The sequence below is a fragment of the Pristis pectinata genome, chromosome 13 (genome assembly GCF_009764475.1).
Source record: "Pristis pectinata isolate sPriPec2 chromosome 13, sPriPec2.1.pri, whole genome shotgun sequence".
In the NCBI taxonomy this organism is placed as follows: domain Eukaryota; kingdom Metazoa; phylum Chordata; class Chondrichthyes; order Rhinopristiformes; family Pristidae; genus Pristis; species Pristis pectinata.
The window spans coordinates 15,646,408-15,669,801 of record NC_067417.1 but is presented as its reverse complement, the minus strand read 5'-3'; the positions used below and the strand labels follow the sequence as shown (position 1 = coordinate 15,669,801).

At 39.1% G+C, this 23,394-nt stretch overlaps 1 protein-coding gene across 3 annotated transcripts in view; it reads left to right on the top strand.

Moving 5' to 3' along the window:
• The first annotated feature begins 10,553 nt into the window (after positions 1-10,553).
• The window catches only part of crispld2 (cysteine-rich secretory protein LCCL domain containing 2), a 33,882-nt gene continuing 21,041 nt past the window's right edge, over positions 10,554-23,394 (top strand). Inside the window, exons 1-7 of one of the 3 annotated variants that reach the window (XM_052028557.1) lie at positions 10,554-11,145; positions 11,883-12,126; positions 14,094-14,212; positions 15,981-16,113; positions 17,619-17,734; positions 18,617-18,717; positions 20,853-21,002. In XM_052028557.1, the coding sequence (XP_051884517.1) occupies positions 11,902-12,126; positions 14,094-14,212; positions 15,981-16,113; positions 17,619-17,734; positions 18,617-18,717; positions 20,853-21,002 (844 nt within the window). In that variant the 5' untranslated portion in view covers positions 10,554-11,145; positions 11,883-11,901. Of the gene's footprint in view, positions 11,146-11,783; positions 11,805-11,836; positions 12,127-14,093; positions 14,213-15,980; positions 16,114-17,618; positions 17,735-18,616; positions 18,718-20,852; positions 21,003-23,394 lie in introns of those variants that run through there. The other 2 variants (XM_052028555.1, XM_052028558.1) reach the window with 2 other exon arrangements.

Below are 23,394 nucleotides of genomic sequence, written 5' to 3'. Positions count from 1 at the left end.
GATTCATTACAATTGGTTACTTCCTCTAAATCATTGATGCAGATTGTGAATAGATGAGCCACAGCACTGCTTTCTGTGGTACTCCACTACTTAAAACATTTTCAGATGATTCATTTATCTCTGTCTTCTATCTGTAAGTAAATTCCCTGAGCTCCCTAACCCATGACCCCCTAGCTTGTGCAAGAGCTTTCATACAGCACTTTATCAAATGTCTTTCAAATATCTAAATATAGACAAGCTACCCTTTATATGCTCAACTAGTCACATCCTTAAGAAGCCCCTAATTTGTCAATCGCTATTTCCTTCTCATAGCCAGTATTAATTCTTAATCACTTTATGCTTTATTTAATTGCCCTGTTATCATTTCCTTAATAATGAATTCCAATATTTCCCTGACGGCCTGTTGTCACCAAAGATTTCTCCCTTTTGCTTGAATAGTATTATTTTTGCTATTTTCTATTCCAATGGGATGGTTTGTCAACCAACAACTATTTACCAATTAACTTTCCCACCGTTTAAGATTCAGTGGAAGACTTAAAATCTCAACTAGACACATCTGTACAGGGTGATGTTCCAGGCCTCTCTCGACCTCAAACCTGCATCTGCAGGGTCCTTGGATCATTGGATAGCCTGCAAATGTGAACAATGTAGTGTACTGGTTTCACCCTTGTAAATAAAAGATTGAGTTAAGTTTACACTGGATCAACTGAATATTTTGCTTACTAAGAAACATTAGCCAATGTGCTTAATAAGCAGTCTCAGTTTTTTGGACAGATAAATCCTGCATTGTGTATCATTTGGCTTTAACTTGCTTGAGTTATAAGGAGTTGTGTTGTTGATATTTGCATTTTATGCTTTTTTTTTAATGAAACCATAAAGCCCATGGGATCGAGGGGCGGTAGCGGCATGAGTGTGAATTTGGCTAACAGACAGAACACAGTGCTGTGAATGGATCTTTTACAGTCTGGAGGGATGTATGCAGTGATGTCCCCTCCCCTACAGTGGTGACTTTTTGGACAACTGCACATATGGATAAACAGGCAACCCCCTGCATTTTTGGGGTGGGGAGGGGGAATGTGGGATTGCAATCCTAGAAAACAGTACATATCGTGATTTTTCATATTGCAAAGCTGTGTCACCTTTACGTGCATCAAGAAATGCGATGAAAAAATGTTGAATTATTTACTTATTTTTCACTCAAATTTCATGATAGCAAATTTTATTCTGTATCTTGAGTTTTTGGGTAGTGATTTGTGAATTCTGTAAGGGCAAGTTTCCGTAATGTGAATAGCCATAATGTGGGGGTCACCTGTATTTGTAAAACCTAGACTTGTCTGTGGGTGGATAGTTTCAGATTTTATGACAAGGACTGGAAATATATTGATGGTCAGTAGAAAGCTTCAGCAGGCTGGTGAAATGGGTAGATATATGGCAGATGAAATGTAATGAACGGAAATGAGAAGAAGCCTAAACAAAATTATTGACAGTAAGAGCATCCACAATCCATAGTTTTATAAATATAGGCTTAGGAACAGGAATATGTTCTGTAGCTCTTCAAGCCTGTTTCCCCATTTAATGAGCTTGTGGCTGATTTGTGACCAAACTTCTTATGGAGCCCTTGCCCAATTCCCTTAACATATTCAAAAGCAAACTACTGCAGATGCTAAAAATGTGAAATAAGAATACAAAATGGTGGAAATACTCAGCAGGTCAGGCAGCATCTCTTGAGAAAGAAAGAGGAAATCTTTCAGATTCCTGACTTTTTATCAGAACTGGGAACAGTTAAGAGTGAAACAAGTTTTAAGCTGCAGAGAAAGGGAGATAGAGACAGAGAAAACAAAAGGTAAATGACCTGAAATGTCAACTGTGTATTTCCCTTCACAGATACTGCCTAACCTGTTGAGTTCCTCCAGCAGTTTGTTTTTTTTTGCTCCAAATTTCAGCATTCGTAGTCTCTTGTATCTTGAGAGAAACGATGGAGACCAGGAGAGATTAAAAGATACAAGTGGTGCTGGTAGCACATGAAAGGATGTGGGAAAGGCTAGTAAATAATGTAAGTTTTGTGAGGGGAAGGTGTAACTAGAAGGGACATGACTGAAATCTGAAATACCAGGAGAGGAGTGAGGGAACAAAAACATGTGGTGCAGATGTGAGAAAGCAGACTGAAATGACTGATTATCTGAAATTTTTAAATTCAATATTGAGTCCTGAAGACTGAAATGTAACTAGTCAGAGATTGAGGTGCAGTACGTTAAGCTGAAATTGAGCTTGGTTGGAACAATGTCGGAGGCCAAAGACAGAGGTTGGAATGGGATGGATACCTCAAGTAAAATATGAGTGGAAGCTCAGTCACTCGTGCAAATAGAATGGAGATGTTTCCAAAATAATTTACTTAACAGAATCTGTTTTAAATTGAATAGTGGATCTAGTATCAACTGCCTTTTATAGAATTGCTATCACTCTTTGTAGATAAAACTTTCCTTGTCTCACTCCTGAAAGGCCAGGCTTTATTAGCCTTAGATTACCTTATTAGCCTTAGGTTCCCAAACCAGCAGAAATAGTTTGTTTTGATTTACCCTATCATCTCCTCATAATATCTTATATTACTATAGAGCTATTTTGAATCTTAATGTTTTAAGAACATATATTCCCATAATCTTAATTCCATATGATAAACTCTAATTTGCAAAATATCTTCTCCACAATTGAACCAATGGAGTCCAGGCAAAATTCTGGTAAATCTTCAGCACTCCCTTCAGTGTCAGTATGTTCTTACTGAATATGGTGACCAAAACTGTACATACCAGCTGTGGTCCAACCAAGGCACTGAGTTGTTGATCAACTTCTAATCTTTGTTGTCCTGATACAAAGGTTGGCATTTTAAGAACCTCATTGTTGTTTGGGTATCTATCATATCAGTGACGTCTTAATCTGCATACGTTTGCAACTAAACTGCTTTGGACCTGTGCTTTTTGCTCTTATAGGGTGATTTATTATTTTTGGTGGATATCAGATGAGCTCATAGCTACATTGAAATTCATTTGCCACTTTTGCTAAACTTATTAATATTTTGTAATCTTACATTTTCATCCACCCTGTTTTCTATCATTATGCCATCAGCATTTGCAGTCTCCTGTGTCAGCAATTTTAAATGGTTCAAACCATAACAAATGGTTAAACCTTCAGGAAGAGCTTTTGCAAAGGATGGGAGACAAACAACTGTGCCTGCTTGGAACCAAATACTTAGTCAAATGAAGGAATGTCATGTTCACTGCAATGAAAAAATTTAGTTTCTATATAAATCCATTAGAATTTGAAGACTGACTAAGAATAATTTCTAAATCAAAGTAAATCCAAAATATTTTTCTTTCTTCCTAAATACCCACTTTTGATGTTTTCATCTAGACTTTAAAGTTTCAGCAGATAGCTCCACTGTAAGTATGCATTTACTCCCTGGGAAATTTCCTAGATTTCAATTACAAATGAACAGATGGAATGCAATGGAATACTTGGTATAGGAAAAAAGTGGTTAAATCAATGGAGTAGTAATCCAGATCCCTGATTTAATGATCTGGAAACTTGAGTTCAAATTCCACAACGGCAGCCGAGGACTTTAAATTTAGTTAATTATATAGATTTGAATTTTTTTTTAAAAAGCTAACATCTGTAATGGTGTCAGTGATCGAATTCAGACCAAAAAATTTCTAGTTCCATCCTGATGGATTGAGTTAGCAATAAATTTCAGCTGGGGTAGAGGTAAGCATGAGTAGAAGGTACAATGGGTGCTGAATCATTGTAAACATCTACTGCTCCACTCGTGTCTTTTAGGGACAAAACTCTGCAGTCATTGCTTGGTGACATAGAAATAGATGGTTGACTTTTAACTGCTCCCCTTTTAAGTGGCCTTACAAGCCACCTATTTGTCAAGATGGGAGCCCACCACCATATTCTAGAGAAAAATTGGGCACAACATATTTACCTTACTAGCATTGTCTACATCCTTGAATTTAAAACAAAAGTACACACTGTTCCTCTCTAGCCTTGGATGCCAAGGTCAAATAAACCTTATGCTCTGGTTGAGATCACTTGCTACCTCAGCACACCTTCTGGACTTAATATTGTGTGAATATTTATTAGTTCAATGGGAGAATCCTATGATATTGTAAGAGAATCAAAGGACTGCAGATGCTGGAATCTAGTTCCTCCAGTGTCATAGTGTTTTTCATCTCTGATATTGTAACCTCTAATAGTGCCACTTATTTTTGTTAATCAGTTCTTGAGTAAAGCTGCATCATATTGGGCTATTTATGGAAAATTTTGCAGGCCCTCGTGATAAATAACTAACACTTCATATATCTGTGTTGCACTCTGATACTAAAATTTGAATTCTATTTGGAAATTAATTTTGAATTCAAAACAATATTTTCTGCTCATTGAGCTGTGGTGAGATTAGAGAGGCCTGGGTGTTGTTGATTAGACTTTTACTAACATTGTATTAAACTTAGATTTAAATGATGAATCAAAGGTAGTTTGTGCTTTGCACGGTTGAACTTGGTCTACCATTGGTTTTTGGCTTTGGCTTTGGCTGAAATACAGATATATTCACTTCCAAATGAGCACAGGAAACAAATAAGTCTTTTCAATTGAGGAATATTTAAAATTTATTAGAAATAATGTTGTCACTTGTGGATCATCTGTGAAGAGAGAAACAGTTAACATTTCACATCTTTCAACAAAATTGAAATGTTTTGCCCTCCTTTGATGCTCCCTGACCTGCTGAGTATTTGCAGCATTTTCCATTCTTATTTTGCGTTTCCAGTATGCACAGCCTGTAGTTTTTCATTCTAAATTATCATTCTTCATGGTTCACTATAATTGAACCCTCGACCAATTAAATTATTGGAATAATATGTTCGTGCTAAAAGTTTCAACTTTTGTAAATAAGAAAGACTAGTTCCAGGTGGAAGCACTTAATGCTAGCAAGTGAGGTCATGCACAGTTAACATAAAAACAGGCACTTCTGGTGACAGTAGAAAGGAATTTGGAGCAACAAATTCATCCTTGTGATTGATTACCTTTCTTATTTCCCATTTCACAACATCTCTCAATCACTTCTATTGCCAAAAATATTTTGAGTTCCATGCAGAATCCATTTTACATTTGGTTTAAAGGCTTTTTTTAAACTATAATGTTTCAAACACTACTTCCTTTTTTGCTTTTATTAACATTGCTGTGCCAGTTAGAAGGAAGCAACTGACTTCGGCTGTACCACAGGCTGGCTCCTCAGAAAAATGAATCTCTTTAAAGCTTAGAGAATAAACTTGACAGAAACCACAACAAATTCTCCCAATGAAAGCAGGATAATTCTCCAGAACAATGCAATAAATGGATGGTAGTTGCGTACAAATTATATGTGTCAAATCAATCTCGGTCCTGTGCAGTCATCAGATTTGCAGGACTGAAGTGTTGGTGGGGACTTGGAACAAACTGGAATGAAGGTTCAAAGACCTTAAGTTTACAGAGAATAGAAGAAAGCAGATTGGTTAGGGATGAATAATCATTCCAGAGGTGACAAAGGCATGAATCAGAATTTCAGTGGTGAGCTGAGTCGGGTGATGTTATGGACATAGAAATAAACTGTTTTAGTGACGGAGCAGATACCTGGTTGGATGCTTATCCCTATACTAAAAATGACATCAGGATTGTAAAGGCTGGTTCAGCCTTGGACGGTTGCTAGGATGGAGTTGTGATGAAGCAATAGAGATTTGGCTGAGTTTTGGTTGCCATAATATTTAATTGAAGGAATTTTCTGCTCATTCAGTACTCTGTGGGACAATCAGTTGAGAAGTTAGAGGCATTGAAGGGTAGACAGAGGTAGTGGTGAGATAGAGCTGAGTGTTCCCAGCATTGTTTAAATTGATAAAGCCATAAACTTCCAACCAGAGTGGATGCAGTAACACTGATGAAGAACCACTCAGACTGCATGCTGTCTACCACATCATCTTCTTTCATTCTTCTAATCTTCTGCTTTAGCAACCTGATGACCTAATTGCCCTTAGCCAAGCTGTTCCCATGAAGATGCAATACTGGCATCTACATAACAATGTGGCAAATTGCCAAGGCATGTCCTGTTCCCAAAAGGCAGGACAAATTCTATCCAGTTAGTTACTGCCCACTCGATCTATTCTAATTAGCAAAGTGATGGAAGGTGTCACCAACATTGAAATCAAGCAACACTTACCAAAAACCTACTATCAGGCACCCTTGGTCATCACAACCTTGGTCGAAATATTGACCAGCAGGCTGAATTCCAGAGGTGAGGAGAGAATGCTTGACATCAAATAACAAGCAGCCCTGGTAAAACTGAAGCCAATAGGTATCAAGGGGAAAACACTCTAGCAATTAGAGATATACATCGCATAAAAGAAGGTAGTTGTGGTTGTTAAAGGTCTATCATCTGCAGGTTTTTTACACAGGTAGTGGTAGGTGCCTAGAACGCACTGGCATGGGAGGCGATGCAGGCAAATACGATAGCGATGTTTAAGAGGCATTTGGATAGATACATGAACAGGCAGGGAATGGAGGGATATAGACCAGGTGCAGACAGATGGGATTAGTTTAGATTAGACCTAGACAAGATTCAGGCATGGCTGATGAATGACAAATAAAATTGCTGCCACAGAATTGGCAGGCAACAAGGGACAGTGTAACCACCAACGCTGGCATTCAAAGGCATTATCATCACTGCGTCCCTGCGCCCTCCAACCCCACCATTGTCAATATCCTTGGGGGTCACCATTGATCAAAAACTCAGCTGGGCCAGAGCAGACCAGAGGCTGTGTATCCTGGGGTGAATGACTCCTGACACCAGAGAGCCTTCTCACCATCACACTGAACAAGACAGGAGCATGAATCCACTTGCCTGTATGAGTTCAGCTTAAGAAACTCAGCAACATCAAGGACAACAGGACTCCCGATAGATAGATAAGCTATTCATTCCCTCCACCACCAGCGCACAGTCCCTGCTGTGTGTACATTTATAAATGCACTGCAGTTAGAATAGTACAGCACAGGAACAGGCCCTTCAGCCCACCATGTCTTCACTGACTATGATGCCAATCAAACTAATCCCATCTGCCTGCACGTGGTCTGTATCCTTCTATTCCCTGCCTGCTTACGTGTCTGTCTAATGCTTCTTAAACATTGCTTTTGTATCTGCTTCTACTACTTCCCCTGGCAGTACTTTCCAAGCACCTACCATTCTCTGTGTTTTTAAAAAAAACTTTCCTCACACATCTCCTTTAAACTTTCCCCCTCTCACCTTAAACCTATGACTTCTAGTTTGGGAAAAAGACTGTCTACCCTATACACGCTTCTCATAATTTCACATACTTCTATCAGAAAGTGCCTCTTCTGTACCCTCTTCTGTTGATCTACTCATGACAGTGCTCCCAAACCCATCACCAATACCACCGTGAAGGGCAAGGACAGTAGGTGCATGGGAACCCCACCACTCACCAGCTCCAATCCAGGTCACACACAATTGAGATTTGGAACTATGTTTCTGTTCTTTCATTGTTGCTGGGTGTACAATTGAAAAACTCCTCCCCAACAGCACAAAGCGAATACCTTCTGAAAAATTTATAAAAATGTGCATTTTCAAAGATTAATATAAAAAGCTAATTATTCAGAAGTATCCCCATTTCTAACAGATAAATTTTGCCATTTCAAATCTTTTCAAATGTCTCATAGGCTGATCCCAATTGTTTTACTAACTTTAGTTTATAAATTTAGATCAGAAAAGTAAGTGAATTACACCAAATTGGAAGGAACTATTAAAAATGTATTTTAATTAATAAAGTAACCACAACAGTAGATTGTGACCTATATGAAATGGGATTTGGTCCTATTTATTGAGACATTTTTGTGAATATGATAGCTCTTGATAATTTTATTATTGCAACCTAATGACAGGAGAAACAAATCTGATCAAAGTATCGAGCTGACCGCCTGGCCCCACGATGAAAGTATCAATGGGTGCACCTGTACTTGGACCTGTCAGTCAATCAGTGACAGTAGGACAGAGATTCATGGTATCATATTCATGATATTGCAGCACAAGGGAACACCCTATGTATTGTGCTGGATCTTGGAAACAGCTAAACAATTAACACACCCCTCCCCCTCCTGTTCTTTCCCCATGGAATAATTATAAATAAAATCTAGTTTTCTTGCATCACAAGATCCAGCAGAGTTAAACCTTGACTGCACATCAACATTGAATTCAATGGTAAATGAAACTCAGAAAAAACATAGATACTGGAAACCCAAACTAAAAACAGAAGGTGCTGTAAACATTCAGCAGGTCAAGAAGCATCTGAAAACACGAGAAACAGAATTAATATTTCAGGTCCAGATGAAACACTAAGGTTTCTCTTTCCACCGATGTTGCATGATCTGTCGAGTGTTTCTAACATTTACTGTTTTTATTTATTAATGAATTCAACCATTTCAGAAAATCTGGTTTTCCAGGTGTGATTTATTACGGGGGGTTGGTGGGAATGCAGATTTGAGGTAACAATCAGATCAGCCAATATTTGATTGAATGACGGAGAAGGATCAAGGGGCCAAATGACCTACTCCAAATCTGAATTCCTGTGTTTGATCTCATATTTCTAGCATGCAGATTTTTTCTTCTCTTCTTTCATAACTTCAGGTTTCCTTCATCTCCTCCTTTTTATTAATCAGAACCACCAGCCTCTGTGATGTGCAAAGACACCTCATTTCCATGCTATTGCAGATTTCCCCTATTGATTTGTAAGGTAAGACTTGTTTTGTCTCCAAGTTAATGCAGTTGTGTTGAAAGGCCATTGACCTGTAATATTAACGCTGATTCTTTCTCCACCAGTGTTGCCTGGTCTTCTGCGTGTTTCCAGCATTTTCTGTTTTATTTCAGATTTGGAGTACATGAGCATTTTTTTTTTCCATTTTTATTTTATGACATATTTGTTCCTGTACCCCAAAATTGATTGATCTCAGGGAGAGGAGGTTAAACTCCGATGAATTAACGATCAGAAAAGCTTGAGGTTACCTGTTTAAACCCGTTACAAACAGCATCCAAAGGTTAGGTAGCTAAGAGACAGACGTCTTTACAGAGTGAAGAAGTCATGAATTTAACGTTACCGCTAGAGGGCAGCTCAACGAGGGGCTTGCACTGGAAATAAACCCAACCAGGCGAAAATGAAATGTCAAAGTTTAACTATCGACCACTCATACTGTACAAAATTCTTGATCCAAACATAATATTCACTCGTAAAACGTTCCAGAAATATTCCGTGATTAACGTGCATTAAACATCACTATTTATCACTGGGTGGTGATTATATTGGGAGTAAGTGAAATCATTCTAAGGTTGTTTTTCATTTACGTTAGTTAGAAAGTTTGAAAGGTATGACAGAATGGTAATTACACACTTAAGACTCTTATGTGAAATCATACTTCTAGCTGGTTATTTGTTGTTACAAAGTTTAATAATTAGGTGGCACCAGCCTAGTAAGCATTTCATTATGGTGACATTGATCACATTACTTAAACGTGAGCATCCTTTGTTGTAATCAGATCAATGCAGAATGAACCATCGTTCCCTCGTCCAAAATACAGCGGATACTCCAAGTCGAAAATGAACACACAAAAAAAATGATGGAAATACTCAGTAGGACAAGCAGCATCTGTGAAGGGAGAAACGTTAACGCTGCAGGTCAGTGGCATAATAACAGCCCTCTGAACTCCCCCATGTCCCTTCATGTAGATGGTGTATTCACTAAGTCAAGAGCTGCATTTGAGGAAACAAAAAAATATCTAATTATTTAAACCGTTACAACGTAATTGGTTGCAAGAACGAATAAATAAGATTTCGGTTACAAGGAAAACCGTGCAATGCGATTAAGTTTACTTCAGTAAATCTACTTGTGTGATCAGAATGATCCTGGAATAGACTATCTGTTTATCTATCCATGTGGAGTTACGCATTTTTAACTAACTTGAACAAAACGTCAATACCCATCACTCTACATGTATAATTACATGGGAAGTGGCGGAGAATATAAAATAGAAGCCGATACGAGAGCAACATTTAAGAGGCATCTGGACAGGCACATGAACGGCAGGGAATGGAGGGATATGGATCATGTGCAGGGCAGATGGGATTAAATTGGCATCATGGTTAGCACAGAAATCATGGGCCGAAGGGCCTGTTCCTGTGCTGTACTGTTCTATGTTCATGTACTGTTTAAAATAACAAAACAATGGTAATTCCAGTATCTGCAGTCTCCAACAGAATGGTAATTATCCTTTCAAGGCACATAAGTGAAATCATACTTTCAGTTTGCTGTTCAATGATCGGTGAGAAACTGGCATCAGTCCGTTAAACAATGAGTTTTCTTGTAGTAATAACATATTTAATTAGATCGACAAAAGAATTGCAGCAGCCATCGTTTATTACATTCCAGATTTTGCCTGAATACTCCCCTCCCTCAAAACCCAGGACGCCCAGTTTAATTGGGATGTGTTTGCCTCAGCAGTGAAGTCGACTCGGGGGCGGTGGGTTTACAGCCGGAGTTTGCTCTCCCTTTCCCGGCGAGGACACATTTCCAAACATAATAGCGACTGCGAGGAAAGTTTTAAATGGTCTCGTGGTCTGGATGGGAAAGTTCACGGGCGTGATGTTTCCAAACCTGTTGCTGCATCAGTAAAAATTGGGAGTGAGTGCATTGCAGGGGGAAATTCCCTCCACCCACTGAACTTATCAAATAAAGACTTGTTTGGGCTCTCGCTCTGCACCAGGGTAGCAGCGGCCGGAGACCCGACTCTGATGGCGTCACCTCCAGGTCCGGCGCCAAACAAAATCACTTCGCAGGATATGACCAGCCTTCTGCTCCCAGATATAAATTCAGCAGCCGACTGCTGCAGAGTCGTAGAGAGCGCCGTGAACCTCAGCTCCGCCAGTCAGCTGCTGAAGCGGCGTTAAAGGAGTCCGCTTGAAATCGAGTGCGAGCTCTCTTCCAACTCCACATCTCTCCTGCTGTACTCCGAAGAGCTTCCAGCGAGGACGTTAAGCTCTCTTGATCCTCCTGCTGCAGCTGCAAGGTGAGTGAAAGGAAACACTGGACTGTTTGCAATAAGGTGCACTCTTTTCAAGCATTTACAGCTGTCAAGCGGATTGTAAAGTCTAGAAGTGTTACTACAAGATTTGACCAGAAGACCATTACAGCATAGTGTGCCTCCCAGCGATTAACTCGCGTTAACCCCCCACTGATATGCAGCCAACCCTCGCTCGTCTCTAAGGGAACAAGCCTCTTGTCCCGCGGGATGTGTTAACATGTTCAGGCTCTTTCGGAGGAGTGGGGATGGGGGTGGCTACAAGGGGAGATGCAATGAAGGGATTGTGTGAGGCACGACATTTGTGTAAGAGAAATAGAGAGTACGAAGCAAAAAATCAATGCACATGAAGGATCGGGCGGGAATCATCTCGATAGGCTCTGTTGTATTTGGAGTAGTAATGAGACTGTATTTACTGATGCTCGACCAACAATCTGCCCTCGCATAGCAACAGCCAATGCATCCAACCTACAGAGCAAATCCCACCACTTGCTGCTCCATCAGAACGTGCAGTCATCCTTCCCATGTGAGTGCCCAACAGTAGTTGGGCTGTAATTCAACATCAGTCATGCTCCATGACCCCAAAGTGCATTGACGTAGCTGGTGTCTCCTCCTGAGGACACATGGTGGAGCTATTCTAGCAGCAGGTGAGTCTGACCACTTGTTACCTCTGTTCTAGGTTGTTCCCTTAAGGTCTTATAAACCTTTTCTGTGGGTTGTTGAAGGTCACACCATTTCTCAGCCATGAGCCCTGTCTGCGCCTGGACCTTTGTCACCATTTTAATTGGCCTGGCTCAGGAATCCAGTTGTGGGATTTTGCACAACGCCTCGCATGTCGAAAGTTTGTTGGAATATGTCCTTTCGAGGAACAAGCGAGCCATCCCCCAGATCGACAAAGACGAGACTTTGCAACTTCACAATCACCTGCGGGGACAGGTCTATCCCTCATCCTCCAACATGGAGTACATGGTGAGTACCTGCCCAGGTTTGTATGATCACAGGCCTCACTCTCAGAGTGCTCGGAGCTCCCATTGTATTGCAGTGGACTTTGAGGTGCTTTGGAACATTCTGAGGTCTGAAGAGACAAATAAAAAAAGATCCCATCTTGTATATATCTGTACTGAAGAAATAAGGCAATCTGTTCAATGTAACTTTGCTCTATCTTCCTTTTGTTATTTTAGGTCCCATCATTTCATTTTTAGTGAAGAATTCTTTGTGTGTGTTTATGGGGTGAGAGGGTAGACTTGGGGAAAGTAAATGTATCAAAAAGCAAAGCACTGTAATGGCTGGAAATCCAAAATAAAATTTGGCAGGTCAGGTGGAATCTGTGGAGAGAGAAACTGTTAACTATCAGGTGGATGACCATTTGTCAGAAATGAGGTTTCCTTGTGTTTTGTGTGAAGTTCAGCATAACCATCTGGCTTTTCGTTTTATCTTGGGATGGCCCTTTAGTACCCATATCAGAACCTGACTTGCACTGGTCAGATAAATTGGGAGCAGAGGTAGGAAAGGTTCAGAGGGATATGGGCTAAACACAGGCAGCTCAGGTAGGCAACTTGGTCGGCGTGGACAAGTTGGCTGAAGGGCCTCTTTCTATGCTATACAACTCTATGAGTTGGCCACTTGGCCCCTGAAGCCTGCTTTGTCACTTAAATAAGATCGTGGCCAATCTGATTGTGACTCCAATTCCACATTCTCATCTGCACACTGCAACCTTTCATCACCTTGTTAATCAAATTCCTATCTACCTCTACTTTAAAAATGTTCAAAGGCTTTGAGGAAGAGGGTCCTGTTCCTGAAGCTCTGCTGAGGTTGGTTTGACCTCCTCCCAAAACATATTAATGGCTTGCACTATTTTGTCCAGAGTAGCAGATCTTAGCAGATCAAGTGGAGTAAGCAAGGCAAAGTATGAAGAAACCACATTTATATTTGTCTTCCATCAAATCCCTTTGTATGGCACACCTTTCCAATATTTGCTTGTGATTCCTGTTCTCCCTGTTTCTGATAGATTGGGGACATTTCAGTAGAGAGATTATAACACAAAGAAGTTGGGTTTAAGTGATGAATTACAGAACAAGAAAAAAAACTTAGGTATTTGTATAAACAACAATTTATTATGTTTCAGTATAGTAATGAAAAAAAATGAAACCTAGATAACCATGATTAATATGGTGTGTCCCTCTCAGTTGTCCTTTCATCCTTGAGTAAAATGTCTTCATAAAATGTCTACAAAGGAAATGTTAGATTGCATAATTTAAAGAAAACAGTTGCAGGGAACCTGCAGACAGGCTGATAGGGGAATGTACGTAACCATCTCACCTCAAGCTACTGTATTTCTTGTTTAATTCACAGCATTAAATGGAAATTTTTTATGGTATGTATAAGCAGTACATGGAAACATCTATAATTAAACAGATTGTCACATACATCTGCATGGGCAATTACAAGGAATGTTGTAATTGTAATGAAAACAGTAGATGCTGGAAACATTCAGCTGGTCAGGCCACTTCTTTGAAAGAGAACTGGAAAAGTAAGATAGGGTGGGGGAGAGATGGATATTTCAACCAGATAAATGTGTGTGTTGGAGGCAGGGAACTGGTTGGGCCTCTGTTCAAAGAAGAAGCGATTGGTTCTCAGAACAGCCTAGAATGGGATGGGGTGTAAAAGGATTGTCAGTCCATTAGTAAAGATGAGCTTATTGGGACCAGGAAATTGGAAACTGTAAAAGTGGCAAAGGGCAACAGAGGTATCTTTAACCTGAAACATTAACTCTGTTTCTCTTTCCATAGATGTTGCCTGACCTGCTGAGTGTCTCCATCATTTTCTGTTTTTATTTTACATTTCTAAATTTGACACACAATTCATGCTTTAATTGTGATGCTTTACCTTAACAGTACATCACTTTCTAATTTTATGTGTGGTATGTTGTTTTATAGGAGTGGGATAATGAATTGGAACGGTCTGCTGAAAGCTGGGCCCAGCAGTGTGTCTGGGATCATGGCCCTTCTCATCTAATCAAATCAATAGGTCAGAACCTGGCAGTGCACTGGGGAAGGTAAGCCAATCACAGGATGTTTATTTTAATATCCCCATATTGCAGGGGAATCAAGGCTTCTGGGGATTAAAGAAGACAGTGGTTATGGTCATCTCAGCTATGATGTTGGATGGAGGAGCAAGCAGTCTGGCCAACTCCTGCTCCTACTTCCAATATTCTTGTGTCCACACAAGCAATAATGGGTGGAAAAGACCCTTTGTTCCACCCAACCTGTTCCATAATAATGGATTACTTTGTTCATGCTAATATGTACACTTTTCACCCTGTCTAATACTGTGATTTTCTAATAGAGGCAATAAAGCCCAGGCCAATTTTGGGAAAAAATCTAGGAAACTCCTTCCTGATCTCCTCAGGCAATCAGTATGGAAAAATGTTATCCAGTGATTGATCTAAACTAGTTTAAAAGTCTAATGTCTGTACATCCTTCCTGTTCCCACAACAGGACAGTTTGTCATAATCTCAGATTAACTTGGAGATATCTGCATTTATGATTTTAAAAACTAGTAAATTTGTAATTCTGCATTTAAAGCTGTTCACCAGAGAGGGCAGTAGTAGCATCTCATATCTACCTCTCCCAGATCCGTGGTTTGTAGCGTTTGCCAACTGCTCCATTCTGCATCCCCATCATCTGTACTTTACAGTATTCAACTGCATTAAAACTAATGTAAAAGTCTATGTTTAGAAGGGGTTTAAAACAGGCGGAACTTGTACACTGGTGTGACTTTTACATCAGTGTGTTCATCAAATAAAATTAAGCTTTGTGGAATTTGACTTTTATTTTCCAAACCACTACTAATTAAATCTGTATTTACATGTTCCTTCATATTTTATAAAATTTTAGTTGATACAATGAAATGGTATAACACAGTATGTTATTAATTGAACAAATAGGGGTTCAAAACTTGACTTGATTTATTTATCATTATTGACATTGACATAAAGCTCATTGAGGAAAATATAAATATATCTTAAACCCAAGAAAAGTATTTTCTTAAGATTTGAGATTCCCAAAAGGGAAAGCAACCTCTATGCTAGTGCAACTTGTGTTTCATTATTAAGATATACATTGTAAAATCTGAATCATAGAGTTATACAGCAGAGCAACAGGCCCTTCAGCCCAACTCATCCATACTGACTAAGTGATCTACCTGAGCTAGTCCCATTTGCCTGTGTTTGGCCCATATCCCTCTAAACCTTCTCTAACCACCTGTCTAAATGTCCTTTAAACATTGTAATTGTATCCGCCTCTACCACTTTCTCTGTCAATTCATTCCACGTCCCCACCACCCTCTGCTACACACAGTTTCTATCCCCAGATCTTCCATATTTTGTCACATCTCAGTGAACTTCTCATGTAATAGATTTCTGGACCCAGGTTTGGAATAGCTTTTGTAAATTCATTAGTCAGGAACAGTATCATCTGATTCTTAACTGCCTCTTAATATGACATAGAAAAAGGCCATTTGGTCCTTTGATTCCATACCAGCTCCCAGCAGGCAATCCTATCAATCCCATTTCCCCTCTTGTATCCCTGTAATGTTGCTACTTTATTCTCTCTCAACTACCCTTTCATTCTTTTGTCACTTATCAACACTAAGTGGTTATTTACAGTTGCCCATTGACCTACCATTGATTGGGTATCCTTTCCCTGCAAACTACTCAATGTTTTTATTAAAGAGAATTCATTGGCACACTTTGAGTTACTGATTCATAAATAATGCAATTTGTAAGCAGTGCCTGTGACAGAGTGGTGTTTCTGTGGTTTCAGATATCGTTCTCCAGCTTCACATGTGCAGGCATGGTATGATGAAGTCAAAGATTACACCTACCCATATCCACATGAGTGCAGTCCTTGGTGTCCTGAAAGATGTTCTGGTTCAATGTGCACCCATTACACCCAAGTAAGTAAATTGCGCCGCAAAACAAATGCCTCGCAGCTTGACTGAATGTATGTTCTGATGAGCAAAATCTATGTGGATTTTGCTTGGGATCAAGAATCAATTGGAGCACTTCTGACAAACATAGTCAAACTTCTGAAGGCGAGGAGAAGGATTGTGTGTGATAGAGATAAGCTAAAATATTTGCATAGGAAACCAGATTTGGGTTCACTGCAATGGTGTAATGTGAAGTTGAAGCTGGGTGAATAAAACTTTGGTTAAAGCATAAATCAAACTGAAGAGGCAGTGTTAGACTACTTCAATTTGTTAGTTTCTGTATAATTACAGCAATTCTGAAGCAGTTTAAAGCTTCCCAGGGAATTACATTAACATTTTTAATGTGAGTGCATACTCAATTATCCAAATTTCCTTTCCTTGATGATAATGTTTAATCTGCTTACAAATGCTGCTGAATGTGTGTGCATCAGTATGTATTGTTTAATAATTGTTAACTATCTTTAATAACAGTTCCTGATCTGAGATGGTTGGGTAAAGAAAGTGATATGTTAGTGTGGAAAATGGAATACAAAGCCAACGGACAGTGAGAAGGAGATTCTAAAATTCAGTCCATCTGGCAACAGCTGTTCTCCCTAGAGAACTACATGTACACATGTTGCTATCTCCAGACTGCATTCAAGCAAGAATTCTTTCTAGGCAGTAATTTTAGTGTCAATATTTGAAATAGATAACCAGCCATCATTAGAATGTGATTAATATTTAGTTGCCACTAAATATTAGTTTAAAACAAGCGAAGTTTCATCTTCCGTTGTAAGTTGAAACTTGGCTTGACCTTTTTGAAGCAATCATTGCATTAAAGAACACAGGTTTTGAAATTGCAGTAAATTTCAGGTGAATCTTAGTATTAAATCTTAAAACAAATATTCCTTGGATATTCGGGAGCCTCAGAGAGATGTGAAGACTTGTTTTTAGACAAATTTAGAAACTAAATTTAGGCAGACTATTGAGCTGTACACAAACTTTGGTACAAATATCAATGTACTTTGCAGTTAGCTCTTCCTTAATTCACTTTATAATTACCCAGGGTTACACACTACAAAATACACCTTAAGATATATTTCACCAATCCTTTATCCTAAATTTTTGCAAACATCTGCGGATAGTTGCCCATCAATTTAATCATTAACTATTCAGTTACTAGCTTGGCTTCAGATCAAAGAGTAATTCACTACTTTTCCTTTCTTAAGCCTATGTAACAACTTTGCACTCTTAATGACCCCCATCCCATTTCCTCCTTTACTAGAGATTATATGCTGTTGATTATGTTGCAATTTATTAAACCAAATTTTGGCTTGAATGAGAAAAGCTAGTAGTCAATTAAGTTGTATTTTTAAAAAGTTAGATTACCTGTGTTTATTTTTACTTGGTTAGCATTAAGCTATTATGAGCAAAAGGCATACTTAAACACTGATACTTTGTTTAAGGGCTTTCTTTTTTTTATTTCTTCACAGTTGGTGTGGGCAACAACTAACAGAGTTGGCTGTGCTGTCAATGTTTGTGCAAGAATGAACGTGTGGGGAGAAATCTGGGAGAACGCTGTCTATTTAGTGTGTAACTATTCACCAAAGTATGCTATTTATCATCACTATTGCTTTTGTTTTGTGGGGGGGGGGGGATGTTATTGTCGGTTAATTGATAAATGGAGCACAGAGTCTTTGGCTCTTGTCTAACTCTTTTTCAATGTAATTGGCAAATTGTTTATTGAAACAAATGTATTTGCCATTAAGAGTGTTTAAAGTTGCTAAATGCTTGATCTACCTGGTCAAGGCAATAGATGTGAGAAGGTAAACTTACTACTTTATGTGAATCCTGATGACGATTTACATCCACAGTAAAATTCAGATAATCTTGTACCCTTGGAACTTTGGCAGTGCTGGACTAGCAGACTTTCTGGGCATTTGGATGAAACTCTAAAGCTCGAAGATGTGTATATTTCACTGTTTTTAGATTTTATACTGTAGAATGCCTACACAGTGTCTATCTATTTTGACATGACTCATGGCAGTTTAGCTAATACCAGCGCTGCTTATTATGGCCCAGCATGAGTGGTTCCCATCAGATAGAAGGAAGGAAATTGTCTGCAGACCACCATTTATTTATTAGTTCTGCCCTCTCCTTTTGCTAAAGTGTGGGTACATTTTTCATTTGCTTGGATTAGTCAACCGATTTCTAGATAACCATTGAGATGCTTTTCTCACCTGTCAACTTAAACCTGTCAGGAGTGAGAGAAATGGCAGGCTCTCTTACATTTGTTACTGCGACCAATTAGTTGATTGCTGCATTGTATTTCATGATGCTACCAGTCTTGGTCAGACTTTGGAGCTTTTATTTGGTTTACTTTGACCTTTATTTTAGAGACAAAGGCTAATAGAATCAAAGCACTAAATGAGATTAGTTTATGTAAACTAAATTTGCATTGAAGTTCTTTGCTTTTTTTTTAATCAACCAGGGGGAATTGGATTGGGGAAGCTCCATATAAGCATGGTCGTCCATGTTCAGAGTGCCCACCCAGCTATGGTGGAAGTTGCAAGAACAACCTCTGCTACAAAGGTACGTAAACACATTGTATGTCCTTATTTAAAAAAAATTAACATCAAAACCTAAAAATTTACACCCACCCCTACCCCCACTTCCAAAAATAATCTATAGCTGTCCTTAACAAGTCATAGGGGTTATTTTATTTGAATGTAGATGAGTGCTGTTTGCTTAATATTTTGTATCACTGACACAAGGAGGGTCATTGAGTTAGTGTTGAGTCATCATAGTGGCTGCAGACATGAATGTCGGTAGATGTAAGGTCTTGGGCCAGGGAGCTGCTTTGGATGAAAGGGTGAGCTGCAGTGATTATGAGAAGTTTCAGGAGAAAAAATTTAGGGTTCTTAGGGTTCTTAGGGTTCACAAGAAACAAAGTCGGAACTGGGAGTTTAGGAGATAGATAAAGTGATTAAACAGATGAGCTGGTATTTGATGTAGTACCTTGGTGAGGATGTGAAAATAAGAATTTAAATCTTGGAACAAGGAAAGGTCAACTGACTTATTAAACCTAGTCAGAGTTAGAGATAATAAAGTGAAAGCTATTCCTCCCATATCAATACAGAGTGTCTCATAGTAACTGAACAGAACAACAGTTATACCAAGGAAACAGGACTGACACTATTTTAACAAACCAGATAAGAAACATAAAGTATGATTTTTGATGGCACATTCAATGCTGGCTGTACAAAAAGAATGAAGGAAAAACAAAATGCCCTGAGAAATATAATTTGGTGTAACATTTACAAGTAATTATCTGCTTACTGGTAATTGCATTTTAATTGACTTAAATATTCTGACAATTCAATACTGTATATATCTTTACACAGCTCCATTTTTATTACAGTGATACAGCACAGTATTTTAAACAGTGGCTGCACGATATTTGATTTACTGAAGGAGTTTAAAATTTACTTTAGCACAGACATAAATATGGGCAGTAAAGAAAAAAATTGGTATGCGGTTTCCAGTATATTTTTCTGTTTGCTGTTTGGGAAAAGATTTCAATGTTTGCTTCTTTTTCCTCAGCCTAAATTAATGTAATTTTCAGTCTACTAATTTCACATTTTTAATCCAGTTGACTTTGGCTAGCAAAATTCACTTCTGTAATGAATAGCTGCTTGTTTCTAAACAGAACATTCCATTTTAAGCTGCCAGTTACACTGTTAACAGTTGATTTGACACTAAATGAACTTTATAAGCATTGGTGCACAAATTTATTCCCATTAAGGATAATTAACTGTCATCTAAATACAGTAGGACAGAAGTAAACCCAAGTATCAGAAAAATTACCGTTAATGGCTCAGACCAGAGAAAAGGAGCCATGCTGACTAAAATGTTCCGGTGCTCCAAGCCTACTTTTTGTGGATTTTTCTAACGTGCCCAAATTTATCCATTGGACCACTAAAATGGCTTTATATAGGGGGAAACTATTGGCCAGGTTTCTTGCTCCCTGTCAATATGCAATTTTGGAAGTGAATGGATTTGCAGGCATTAGGTGTGGCTAGGAATGAGCTTGGATGCGGTGCAGTTTGGTTAACCTGCTACCAGTCAGGCCAGGATTGCACTCTGAACGTTGCCTTCAGTGGAACCAAACAGCAGATGGATGTTCAATGGGCTGTGGATGCCCATTTAGTACTAGCAATTAGAGGTGAATTTCTGCCTTTAAAGTACTTGAACAACTCCATTGTGTCCATTCATATTTATAAATATTGTGGTGTTTGTGTTTAAATTGGGGGCATGGAGGTACAAAGGTGGAGGGAGGGGATAAGGTTTTTTTTTAACTAAGATATAGTCAGTAGTGCAGATGGTGTCTCAAGCATAAATGTAGCTGATATTATTTCATTAGGAGTTTGATAGTGTCAGCACAGGGAGAGTTGAGGAATGTGATGGTGGTAGGAGTTATCATTCAAAGAGGTTTCATTATCAAGGTGAGGGGTATTGCCAGCATAGACAGGGCATGGGTAACAATGGGCTTGACATCCCAGCCTTACACCCGCTGCAGAGGGCATGGGAGTGGATGCAAGAAAGTGGGGAAAAAAGACACTGGGAAATAAACAGTAAGAAAAGATCTTGAGTCACTGCCTCTGAAAAGGAACTCTTCCCCATCTGCACAAATGATTGTTTCACCATATTTTGCCATCTTCTTTCAGACAATACAATGAAAAGACCACAGCATGAACATACGAATGAAGTCGAGCCCTCCCAGATCGATACAGGCGCGTTAATTCCTTGGTCTGTACCACAGTTCCAACCAAAACCACAGCTACCGACAGTGGAACATAGCGGCAATGATTACATGAGTAAGGAAGCATTTAAGTTATATGCGTAGTTTACTTAAATGCTACAGAGATCTTCAAAAAGTTTGTGTGCTGTTGGGTAAAACAGAGCATGAAGCTCTTGACAGTGTCAGGAGCACAGGTGAAGCTAGGTCTTTGTTGGAATGTATAGTTTGAGATGAGAGTGGGCTAGTTAGCAGTCTGTTAGTAGTTCAGCGACAAAGTATTTGTAAGGCTGGTCCACTACCTTGCAAAAAGAGTTCCAGAGCTCTGAGAGAAGGCTGCAACTGCGCACATGGAAATGATGATCTGCTGGGAACGGTGTGCAGGTTGCTGAGATTGAGACCTTGTTGCTTCCAAGGATCCCATTGTATTTATAATTACTATAGAAATGGAAATATTGTAATTAATCATCAATGCCTAGGAATGGTTGTTCTCCAGCATTGCCTTTACCAGCATTATCTAGCTCTGGAGCCAGATTTCTCCCTTCCATTGTTGGTTAATATTTATTCTCTTATCCATCATTTCATCCCCTTCCTCACGTGTCAACTCTTCTCCACTTAGCTAATTTTTAGCATTTTTTTTTTCCACCTTCATTGTAGCAGATCACGGCTAATCCTTCCCAGCAACTATTGTCTAACCGTACTCCCCCATCATGTGCTCAAATAGGATAGCATGCACTAATATTGAGAAGACTATGAAAAGAAGTTGGGCATTAAATCTTGAGGCATGGAGTTAAACAAATAAGAAAGTCATGCAAAACCTCCATAAATCACTGGTTGGACCCAAGCTCTAGTATTGTCTAATTCTGGACACTAGATTTTAAGAAGGATGTCCAAGCCTTGGAAGGGGTTTAGTAGAGATTAACCAGAACAGTCCTTGGGACAAGAGCTTTCACTTAGGTAGAAGCTGGGATTATATGAGAGAAGGATAAAGAAACATTTAATTATGAAGGGTTCTGTCAGTCTCCTAGCACTTGAAGCCATGACATGATATCCAGCTATTTCTTTTGAAGCAAGAAGATTCATGGCATTCTTCATTTATCTCATCCATCCAGGGACTTCTTAACTAGATAAGCAAGCTGGTTAAGATTATTATCTCCCTGTAGACCTGATTTTGAGCCAAAGATGCCAATCCCCTTTGTACAACACCACCCTCACATACAACCCCCAACCACCCACCTCCCTCCAACCATTCATGAATCACTCTGTGCCACCATTCACCAATGTTTCTCCAAAGTTCTGTTTCACTCCAGGATAGATTTGAATGATTGTGAGAGCATTCACTGCCCAAATCTAGCTCCTGCCCTGGCAACAGACTTGCCTGAATTATGTTGTTGGCTGTGCAGGCATCTGTATTCAGTTTAGGAATCTTTAAGCAGTGGCTTATGACCCATTCAAATGGTGTCATCCTTCCCTTGCTGTGAAAGTGCAGCATTTTAACTTGTGCAGAAGAGCTGGGGGACAGGGGTGATGGTGCTCTATCCAGAGTGAACCATTGCCTTCCTACCAATATTGTTAAATGCTTCATGTATTGATCTAGAACGCTGGAGGTGAAGGAATTTTTAGGTTTATCAATCTCCTTTAGCAGGTGATAGCCACTGCTCTCAGAGTTAATCCCAGGGTCTCCCTGATCAGATTACAGGCTTTCTAGTAATAAAAGACTACTCTAAGACACTGTTCTATATTAATCTTGGATCTGATATGTTTTATCGTTATAAAATTTGGAATCTATGCTCTCATTTAAAATCATTTTCAGATCTGATTTAGGTGAAATCTTCCATAAAAGCTGTGCTTTATGACTTTTGATATGTTTTTGTACATTAAGGTTACAGTTAATGTTACTAATTTAATTGCACTTATTCCAAATGTTCTTCAACTCGCCTTTCCTGATATTAGTGAAGACCTTGCTTTCCAAATTCCTGTTAATTATTCTCTTGTCATTTTAAATGACTGCCTGGTTCCACTTTCTATTTTTAACTATTCTCAGTCCCCCATTTTTCCTCCATGACCCCTAGTCTTGCTATGCAAATTTAGTTACCTAATTTAGTGTCTCATTATGTTGCTCATGCTTTTGAGTACATTGGCTATCTTGCTTAATTACAGCAGTAAAAATGAAGAAAAATAGAACAAAGTTGTAGCTTTAGGGGCCCTAATAAGTTCCATTCCATTCTTTTGGCCACTTTGTATCATACAAGCATCCCAGTTCATGATCTGGTGTATTTGCTGCTGATAGTAGGGGATCATTTTACACAACATCAACCTTTCCATTCACTCTGCAAAATTTCTTCTCATGGCTTTTTGTGTTATCAGTTCAATGGTTATGAGCCACATCTGTAATCACTGCTGGATCTCCTTCTCGCACCAACATCTTTTCCGGCAAAAGAAGTATTCTTGCTGCTCCTCTGCCATTATCA